At 30.8% G+C, this 11,237-nt stretch overlaps 1 protein-coding gene across 1 annotated transcript in view; it reads left to right on the top strand.

Moving 5' to 3' along the window:
- LOC119675604 (dynein heavy chain 5, axonemal-like) overlaps window positions 1–11,237 on the top strand; it is a 21,864-nt gene that overhangs the window by 6,218 nt on the left and 4,409 nt on the right. Inside the window, exons 4-10 of the mRNA XM_038086810.1 lie at window positions 1,529–1,662; window positions 1,742–1,974; window positions 2,052–2,348; window positions 4,226–4,667; window positions 5,778–5,977; window positions 6,038–7,912; window positions 8,950–9,122. Coding sequence (XP_037942738.1) covers window positions 1,529–1,662; window positions 1,742–1,974; window positions 2,052–2,348; window positions 4,226–4,667; window positions 5,778–5,977; window positions 6,038–7,912; window positions 8,950–9,122 — 3,354 coding nt within the window. The remainder of the gene's footprint in view (window positions 1–1,528; window positions 1,663–1,741; window positions 1,975–2,051; window positions 2,349–4,225; window positions 4,668–5,777; window positions 5,978–6,037; window positions 7,913–8,949; window positions 9,123–11,237) is intronic.

Genomic DNA, 11,237 nt, shown 5'->3' with positions numbered 1-11,237 from the left:
TCTTGCCCGCAGTTGTGTTATCTTGGATTGAGCGGTACTGATTTAAATCATCATGGCTGTTATTTATTGAATATGTTAAATTGGACACGATTTTCTATTTTCGGTGTAAGGAAGCTTTTTTTTATATATTAAAAATGTTTATTGAATCTTCTTGGTAGAGATTACCAATAAGTATTTAAATCTTAAAACTACTAAAATGATATTTTAAATTTATCTTACAATGGACTACCATTATAAGTCCATTATAACTATAATAAGTAATTGTCATTTTACCGGCCCTAACTTATATATAATTAAGTTGGGAATAATAGAGAGGTATATGTTCTATGAATATATGGAATGATTATATGCTGGAAGAAGTGGAAAGAGTAGAAGAAAAAGTGTAGTAACGACAATAATGATAAACAACAAGGCAAGTTAGGATTTAACTTATGGTGGGGCTGTTTGAGCTTTTTAGACGTGAGTGTCTAATAGTGGAAGGAAGGATTGACGTAGGCTTATAGTTTCTTGACATATTTTTGCAAATTTTACTGTATTTGAAAATATTTATAGCTTCGTTTATTTGTGCTTAACTTGCTGCTTCAGGGCAATGCTAGGCAAAATAAAATAAGATTTATCGTCGGAGTTAATTGTTAAGAACTGATACCATTTAGTTCATATACTGTACTTTAGATTATTATGACATGTAGATTGTTTTCAAAGTTTGTGTTTTTCATTTTTTTTCTTAAACTGCCTCTTCCTTTCTGAGTGTTGGCGGTTATAATAATAAAATTTATTTATTTATACAATATGAATTTGAAAGTTCATATAAGGAACAAAATATATGAGATATACAGATGAATAAGAAATTGATTAAAGTTATTTCTTAATGACATGGTTTAATTTCATGGAAATATTATTGTTTTCTCAAATATTTATTTTCTTTGGCAACTCAAAAAATAAAAAATGAATTTACTGGTTTCGCATTTAAAGGAATTTCTTTTGAATTAACTAGATAATCGAGCTTCTTAATATACCTCTTATCAAGTCGTTTTGCACTGCCTGTCAACAAAGCTCGCTATCCATAATGAAACGTAACTAATAAGTGGCTCTTCAAAGCAATTAGCATGGACAAGTGACATGTACATCCGCAATGGAGAAAACAGCTGCTTTCACAACTTGTGGAATTTGCTAATTGCTTTAAAAGCTATCTTCCGTTTAATGTTTACTGGAGGCAAAAAACTTCATAAAACGCCAAACTGAAGGCGAAATGAATTCTGGTAGGAGCAGAGAGGGTAATAGTTGTTGTCAGGGAATTCACTTTGTAGTCAACTGCAGTTGAAAATAAATTTCCTCAATTTATCTACATTGATCGTTGTCTGCTGCCATTTATCCTTTTAATATTTATTATTTTAACTTCAACGTTTTTTCAAAATAAATTGGCGAATTCTATTAAATATTTTTGGACTTGAGAGTTTTTGCTTTCATCACTTTACGATACACTTTGCACTACGCAAATATTTTCATTATTTACATTTTGTTATCATAGACAAGCGGCAATCGAATTAAATCGCAAGAGCCAAATGGTGTCTGAAGCCGTTGAAGAAGTTCTGAATTTGGTCGATAAGGCAACGGAAAAATTCAAGGAAATCGCTGGTGATGATATTGTTACCTTGTTTGATGGTAATTGCTTGTAGTTAGTGTAGATTTTATTAGTAACATAAACTGCAAGTAAGTTAATTATTCACAAATGTTATTACAGCTTCGCCGAAAGAACAACAAACTTCTGCAAGAAAAGGTGAAGAAAGTGCACGCGCTGGCACAAGTGCAGCTGCTGCAGCGACTAATGGTGCCACTGGTGGTGGTAGTGGTGGTGGCGCTGGTAGTGGTGGTGGCAACACCAACCAGCAACAGGACTGGAGCATTTTGTGGTCTTGCTTTGAAAACCCACTGACACTTTTATCCACAACTGAAAGTCTGCCAAAGGGAATGCAGGTTGGCACACGCTTTGAAGAAAATTGACTTTTAATATTAGTTTTAATATATATTCTACTTTCTCAAACATATTTCAGGACATGGTCTGTAATGCAGTTGTTGAAATGCGCCGCTATTACAGTCGTAAAGTGATTGATGTGCTCATTAAAGTAATAAGAGCTGCATTGGATACGATTCGTCGCCGCTTTATCTCAGATGAGAACGATTTGACTCCCAAGAAACCGATTTTTGCATTATCTGCACATCTTCGTATACCGAACGTTGTTATTAGACCCAATTTGGATGAACTTCAAGATATACTTATAACTGCGGGTAAAACTATAACGAGCATTGCCAAAGGTGTAGCACAGTGGACTAGTGGTAAAGAAAATCCGGTAAGTCCAAACTTATCAATAGAATATATGTATTAAAGAATGCTTATATTACATTTCAACATGTAATACCTGTGTATAAAAAAATTTTTAAACACTCTATTTGGGTGCCAAATATTTTACAATCGCTGGTTAATGAATAAGATGTTAGGGCTTTAACTCAATTGATTTTTATCAGCTTCATTTTATATAGATATTCGAGATTGTATACCAACGTTTTTGTTGGTATTGTGGTTATATTAATCGACTACGTCTAAAGTTTTCCCGGCTGCTGTTTTATAACATATGTTAAAAAAAGACAAAATACATGTTATAAAACAGACTTTGAATTTTAAAAGTAGTTATGGAGAAGCATTATAGTGCAAGGTTTAAATTTAGTGCGGATTAATTCTATAATTTATGGCTTTAACTTTAATGTAAAGTTCGTTAATACCACAATTGCAGGTTAAACAGGTGATTTTATGCAGTTGAAATATTGAATAAGAAGGTTTGTGTTTATATCCATGAAATAATTACTAATATAAAACTATGTTCTGATATTAGATTTTCCATTTTTTTAGGTGGACCTAGATGGCAATTTTGAAATAGCAATGTTTTATTAAAAATTCAACATATTTTATTATAAGAATAATAATATTTATAATGCGTTTTAGTAAATTACTTTTGTCTAAATATTAATAATAGATCATTTGATATAGTCAGATTAAAGCATTTTATTTTGAGGTATTCTTTTGTACCATAATGATCTTGAATAACTTAATACATATTGCTACTATTTATATGGACATTGATTATGATTGATAATGGTGCATATTAAGAAATATTTATAATTTCGCTCGAAATATTTATAATTTCGCTCGAAACCTAATATAGACATATCTTCCACTTTTTGCGATCATAGATTTTTTTAGTACAAATTGAACTATATAGAAATTGATCTATTTGAAGTCCATAGATCATTATAAGACTTTTAGGTGTTGTGTATAAAGATTTTATTTTTTTCTTTCTATTAAAAAAGTCGGAACACTTGTAAGTTTTAACGGCTCTTCAAATTTTCATTTAATGTGTTTCTATGTTTCTACTTTTATAGGTTCATGTGTTTCTACTTTTATAGGTTCAAATATATACTTGACTTACTGCAGTAAAATAAGAAAAAATAATAAATTCTTGACGTTTTCTTTAAAAAAGACAATAAAATGTAAATTTGAAGAAAGTCTTTTAACTTTATAAAAGTTACTAATGAATCAACAATATATATTTGTTCAAGATTTCCGATCTCATTCGGTTCAATCAGAACTAGATAGAAATATTGGATCCATTATGTGATAATCGGAGGAGAGCATATAAAATGTGTGAATATTTCATTTTGCGTTTTACAGAATCTGCAGGTATTATTATCTTTCAGTTCAATCTTTATAAGATAGTAGCTGCATGTAAAGTTAAGACGTCAGTGATAACAATCTACATATAATATAGCGATTGAACCGATTGACTTGTTTGGATTTCTTTAGGTCTTTTGCATCAAGCCATGATTTTGCAAGAAGTATATGTTCGATATATCGAATAACATGCTATAAATATACTCACAAAAAATTTCAGGTTCTATTATGACAGATAAAACACACAACTTCATAGTAATTCTATTTAATGACAATTAAATTTAATTAATTATTTAAATTAAATTAAATAAAATTGGTCGAATATGGTACATATGGGGAAATATGGAAATATGACCTTTTTAAACAAACCACAGTTTTCTACAATTCTCCTATACATATTGCAGATATGACTTAAATCTAGATAATATTTTTATTTTTAATTTATTTGTAAAGTATAATTCTAGTGATATTTAACTTAATTATAAAATTTTCAATTACCAGCAAGTTTCCATTACGCCTCAACCTCGCGTTGGTCGTAACCGCAGTAATGAAAATAACGCTCGGTCACGAAGGCGGAAATTATATTGCTTAGCCTCAGAAGAACGTCCGCAAATGCCGCACATGTTGAAGTCATTTTATTCTGCTATAATGGATAATAAGGAAGTCGCAAAAACCCTTAATCAACTCTCGAATTGTATCAAAAATATAAAACCTGATATACAAACATATGTAAAACGTTGGAAACCATATCACTTCCTGTGGAAAAATGAAAGAACCACTCGTCAGCTTATGGAATTTGGCTTGCAAGAATTTGAGACCACTTTACGTTCCTTATCTGATTTGGATGCTAATTTATTAATAGAACCTGACATGGAGGTGTTTGGACAATGCATAGCTGTTTCCAATGAACGTCTCAAATATGGTTTGGCTATCGAAATAAAATGTAAGCATCTGCGCACTCTGCCAGTCTATGTAAATATCTGGTATCTGGTTCATTGTACTTAACTAAAGCATGAATAATCCGATTGTTTGTTTTTTGAAATACTCGTATTTTTGAATTGCATGACTTTGTGTAATCTTTTGTAAATTATTAATTTGGAGTGTAAATAACGTTTATTTAGTGTTAAAATAATTTACAGACATTTCCAATTCAATTTTATCGATGAGTTCACTTTATTGCCAATTATTCACTTAATGTTTAATGTAGATAAAGAATATTATTTTTTTGCATTCTCTTGGTTTTGAGTAGTTGATAAATAAAGATAATTTCAAATATCTTTAAAATTTAAAAGATTTAGTAAATTTATGAAGTGCACTAAACATGTTTCTGCAACCAATTGTTATGAAACTCAGTTGAATAGTTATGCACCAAAATTTTTAATAAAACAAAAGTCTTTTTGATACTGTACTTTACTGTAGAAAGTTTTTCTCGAAAATATAGAAAATTTCCTGTAGATAGATCCACACTTTTTTGAAGCGTCTCTGAAATACATTCGCAGAGACCTATGATGTTAAAGTTATGTAAAGTTAAACTACTATAATGCGAAGTACCATTTTGCAAAGAAAAGGTTCGATTTATGGAGACTTCGAGTTACAGAATTTTTTGCAATTATATGTTATTTGCTCTCTAAAGCCTGTTGTACTCTATTTAGTTTGAGTTGTAGAAAATTCAAGTTATAGAAGTTCGAGTTATGGAAGTTTGACTGTACTAATCTATTTTTTTCTAGTTACACATATATTTTCCAACACATCATTTGCAGAGCAACTTCTGCTTATAACTAACTGCTTATAAATTTTTATATATCATGATACTCGTAGATAATTTCCATAAATTATTAAAACATTATAATATAATATATTATTAATTATAATTTTATTATCCAAATTTCTGTAGTCCTAGTGATAGATATTTTTAATTTTAAGTTATAGATTCTTAAGTGCAACTATATAATATTTAAAGCACTTAATTTGTTTAGCACTTTTGCACCTCTTAACATTGCCATTAATCTGCAGTTATTTTATATCTACACTCTTGTTTCTATTACATATAAAGCATGTACACATAAAATTGGTCAGGCCATGAAGAAGAAATATAAGAAAGAAATGGACTATGTGTATGCTGTCATAAATGAAATGGATCGTAAACTAGATCGTCCAATACGTGACTTGGACGACGTGCGCATGATTATGGAAACTCTAAGTAAGATAAGAGAACAAGAAGTTGATATGGAATTACGTATAGACCCTATTGAAGTAAGTACATAAATTTATGCAAATAATAAGTTATTAATATCTCTGTTGATGTTACCATAGGAAGCTTTTAATGTGCTTACCCGATATGATATACAAGTTGAACGTGAACAGTTCGATTTGGTAGATAATTTACGTGCAACTTTTCAAAATCTGTTGTCATGTGCGCTACAAGCTCAAGTTAAATTGCTTGAAATGCAGCCATCTTTCCAGGATGATTTGAAGAATAATCTTTCTAAATTTAAACAAGATAAGATTGATTATGTTAATGAATATCGTACAGCTGGTCCAATGCAGGCGGGTCTAACACCACGTGAAGCTTCCGATCGTCTAATACTATTTCAAAATCGGTTTGAGGGTATGTGGCGCCGTCTGCAAGCCTATCAGAGTGGTGAGGAATTATTCGGCTTACCGCAAACAGATTATCCTGAACTCGGTCAAATACGCAAAGAACTTAATCTATTACAAAAATTATATAAACTCTATAATGATGTTATTGATCGTGTTAGCAGTTACTATGACATACCTTGGAATGAAGTTGATATTGAAGAGATTAACAATGAACTAATGGAGTTCCAAAATCGTTGTAGAAAACTGCCTAAAGGTTTGAAAGAGTGGCCTGCTTTCCACGCGCTTAAGAAAACTATTGATGATTTCAACGACATGTGCCCATTGCTTGAGCTTATGGCGAACAAAGCAATGAAACCACGGCATTGGCAGCGGATTATGGATGTTACACAGTATATATTTGAATTTGATTCTGAAGGATTCTCGTTAAAGAATATACTTGAAGCTCCACTACTTAAGCACAAGGAGGATATTGAGGATATATGCATAAGTGCTATGAAAGAGAAAGATATTGAAGCTAAGCTAAAACAAGTGACTAATGAATGGTCAGTACATGAGCTGCAGTTTATGAGTTTCAATAATCGTGGCGAACTATTGTTACGAGGTGATACAACTGCTGAAACTATAGGTCAATTGGAAGATAGTTTAATGGTTTTGGGTTCATTGCTGTCAAATCGTTATAATGCACCATTTCGCAAACAAATCCAACAATGGGTCTTTGATTTATCTAACTCGAATGAGATACTTGAACGTTGGTTGCTTGTGCAAAATATGTGGGTATATTTAGAGGCTGTATTTGTAGGCGGTGATATAGCTAAACAATTACCGAAAGAAGCCAAACGTTTCTCTAAAATTGATAAATCTTGGCAAAAAATAATGCAACGTGCACATGAGACGCCAGGCGTCGTGGCATGTTGTGTCGGCGATGATTTACTTAAACAATTATTACCACATCTACAGGAGCAACTTGAAATTTGTCAAAAATCGTTAAGTGGATATTTGGAGCGCAAACGTATGATGTTTCCACGTTTCTTTTTTGTATCGGATCCAGCACTATTGGAAATATTGGGTCAAGCATCAGACTCACACACCATACAAAATCATTTGCTCTCCATTTTTGATAATACTCGTAAAGTGAAATTTCACGATATTGAATATAATAAGATGATGGCAATTATTTCAAGCGAGGGCGAAACTATACAACTTGATCGCGCTATACGTGCGGAGGGTTCTGTTGAGACATGGCTTACTCAATTACTGGTCACAGCACAGCAGTCATTACACTCGATTATTAGAACCGCTTATGCGACTATTAATGATCCAAATTTTACTTTGTTGGGCTTTTTAGAGAAAGTGCCAGCCCAAATTGGTTTACTTGGCATACAAATGATTTGGACACGCGACGCGGAAATGGCACTGATGCAGGCCAGAGTTGAGAGAAAAGTCATGTCAGAGACAAATAATAAATTTTTAGAAATGCTTAATACACTTATAGATCAAACAACGCGTAATTTGACGAAAATGGAACGCACCAGTTTCGAGACGTTAATAACGATACACGTACATCAACGGGACATATTTGATATTTTGGTAAATATAATAAAAGGGGATTATGAGTAAGTTAAAGCGAAATAATGCTTTATAGTGAGCAGGGGAAAGATAGAGAAGCTTAGAGATATGATTTAAATGAGAGACAATTAAGTAATGAGACTAAAACAAAAAAAATAGAGACTCTGAGTCACAAAAAGCTTTACTTTCATACCTGAACTAGACATACAAGATTTGAAAGTATTGCGTGTAAAACTTAATAAAAAAGAAAAAGAAAATAGGGAAGACAAAGAGAAAAACTAAAATTTAACATTTAAGAATATCAAAGATGAATTGTGAAAAGAAATAAAAATGGTGTAAAATGAGTTATAAATATTACAATGAAGTTATAGTAAAAAAAGGAGAGGAAGCAAGGGATAAGAAAATTTGTAGAAACAAATCTAAGGTATCTAGATATCCTGTGGTACTTCTTGCAGTGCGTGTCTACCAGTCCTTGAAGAAATGACACCAGAACACCTGATGTGTTTTTGTCCAGGTCTGGCCAGAACTACGTTTAAGATTCTGGGGACCCTCTTCTTCAACTCATTTAGAGATATCTCCAACATTAGCATTAGACAGATTCTTACCTTTGTTAATGCCTCTGGCTGGTTCTAGCTTGACCCTCTATCTACTACCCACTATTACGAGGTTTTTTTGTAGATTCAAAACGGGTTTTTAAGCTAATTGGGGAGGATTCGTCCTCCCTCCACCACAACTAACTAAGGGATACGAATATAAAAGGAAATTTAAGAAATAAGTGGGCGTACCAATGACGAAGTGTGGGAAACGAAATGAGTAAGTGAGTAAGATAGTTAAAAATTATTATTGGAATAATGTGAGAAATAAACTAGGAGCGATAGATTAATTTGTAAAGAAAAGCGAATAATATGGCTTGAAGAAATAATAATGTAAAAAGAATAATATGTAAGGCAGTTTCAGTTAGTTGGCACTTTTGAGTTTTAGGTTATATATAGAAATAGGTTTTATTGAAATTTATATGTGTATATGAAAAAGTGTGAAATTTTAAAAATTATTTTCAGTGCCGCATGAACATAAAGTCGGCGAATGATTTTGAGTGGTTAAAGCAATGTCGATTTTATTTTAAGGAAGATTTAGACAAAACTTGGATATCAGTGACAGATGTAACATTTACGTACCAAAATGAATATTTGGGTTGTACGGATCGTTTAGTAATTACGCCACTTACAGATCGGTGAGTTTTAAGTGTGTAAGCAAATTTTCCACTGATTAAAAAAAAATATTACACGATTTGAGAACGGTATTATACTGTACAAATTACTCTCAGTTATTTTATTATTTTCTGTGATTTCTCAAGGTTTTTTTTTTAAATTGTTATCAATCAATTTTTTTTTCGTTACTTGAAATTCTATTTTAAATTTTGCTGTAATGAAAACGGAAAATAGAAATGATATCTCATAGCCTTTTTGTGTTTTATATATTTTTAAAAAAGTATCTATTATGCATACAAGTATATCTGTTCAAGGTATCTCAGACAGGCTTTTACGAGTATGAAGAAGTCAATCTATTATAACTTCCCTAGATTTTGTTATATTTTAACACTTTCAATATGATATACATTTTTTTTGATATGTGCATTTTATAATTTAAATATCTATTTATATTTTGATATCCTTCTACTTTCTTTTTCAATTACTTTCTCATGTGACATTTATTACATTATTTCACGCAAAAGAGCACATGTGGTTTCTTTGAAATCTAATCTCTGTTTTGAAACATTATCAATCATACGAGTCTGCACTAAAGTAATATTTACATAAATATTAATTTTTCTGTATTATTTTATATACTTATATATCCTTTTTCAACTCTGCAGTAACTGCACTAAATTGTGGTAGTTTATTTCAACTTCCCAGTGCATCTATCACAGAGTATTTCTCAGTAATTTTTGCTCAAATTCCGCAAATTTCCCAAATTACTTCGAGTCTTTGAAAGTTTGTTTTGAAATATTTGGTTTTGTTCGGAGAAAGTTTTAAATGAAATTAAAGAATGTGGAGAAATTTGCTGTTTCACTTTCTATTTTTACTGTTAACGTTGAGAATTTTATTTTGAAAATATTTCTTTAAATGCTATTAAAATATCACAAAAGCTTTATTAAGACATTAAAGATTTAAATAAACTATGTTATATGAAGTAATGAAAACTTTTCCACACTTTTAGGGTAAAATTTATTACGCAAATATGTGGATTTTTTAAAGGAAAGTGTGTAAAAGTTTATTACTTTTATAAGTTAATATCAACTGTCTTAGAGTATTAACAGTTTTCAAAGCTTTTAGTTCGATAATGAAAAAGCTTATGTGTTCTATTTTATAGCCAATTTAAAATATATGTGGGTTTTTCAAAAAACAATAGCAAACGAAAAGTTTTTAGATCAAGGAAAATTATTTAAACTATACAAAATTCGATTAAAAAAAATATTTAAGGGGCTGAAAAATCTAAATGCTCTACTAAACTTAGTTTATGGCAATTATGAAGTAAATTTATATATCGCAAATATAAACACTACCATAACCAAAAGTCAAAAAGCCAGTTAACAGCACTTCTTTAGCTGTTACCTAGCTAAGTATACTAGCTAGGCATATATAAAAGTTGCTGCTCAATGTTAACAATTAGGCTTCTTATTGTTAGTATAGGCTGTAATAAATGTGATGAGTGAATGTGCTATAAACGCTTGAAAGTTGTAAGATTAGAACTTCAAAGTCACGATTGAAGAGACAAGTTAAGACAAAAGATTTATTAAAGTTTTTGGTTTAGCTCTGCAACCAGTTTACCAAAATTAATGTATTTATTAGATGTCTTTTCATTATCTGGACACACTATTGTCTTATTAAACAATTTTTAAATGTAAGATAAAGTAACCAGATGTTTGAAATAAAGCAGCGAGATGATTGAAATAAAGCGTCGAGATGTTTGCATCAGATCTTTTTCAACAAGAGCTATAAAAAAATAGGCCTTGACTAAATTCACAACATAATCAAAGTTCATTTTCATCAAATACAAAGAAAATAAATAAGTCATTCACACTTCAGTACTAGTATAAATATAGATAATATAGAAGATATATAAATATATTATAATAATAAACATATATAGATAAATATATATAAATGTAGATAATGTAAATTACTATCCATACATGTATTAACAAGCTGTGGTTCTTTTTAATTCTTAAGTTTGTATAATAAGTCTAGCAAAATCGCCACTTTCCTCCGCTCTCTACAACATTTATATATCTGATATTCCAATGTTAGGTCCCTAGGTATGCTATACTCAGATAAATGTGCTCTCA

Source organism: Teleopsis dalmanni, chromosome 2 (genome assembly GCF_002237135.1).
Source record: "Teleopsis dalmanni isolate 2A chromosome 2, ASM223713v2, whole genome shotgun sequence".
Lineage (NCBI taxonomy): Eukaryota > Metazoa > Arthropoda > Insecta > Diptera > Diopsidae > Teleopsis > Teleopsis dalmanni.
The sequence above is the reverse complement of the archived record's forward strand: the minus strand, read 5'-3'. Positions and strand labels throughout refer to the sequence as shown.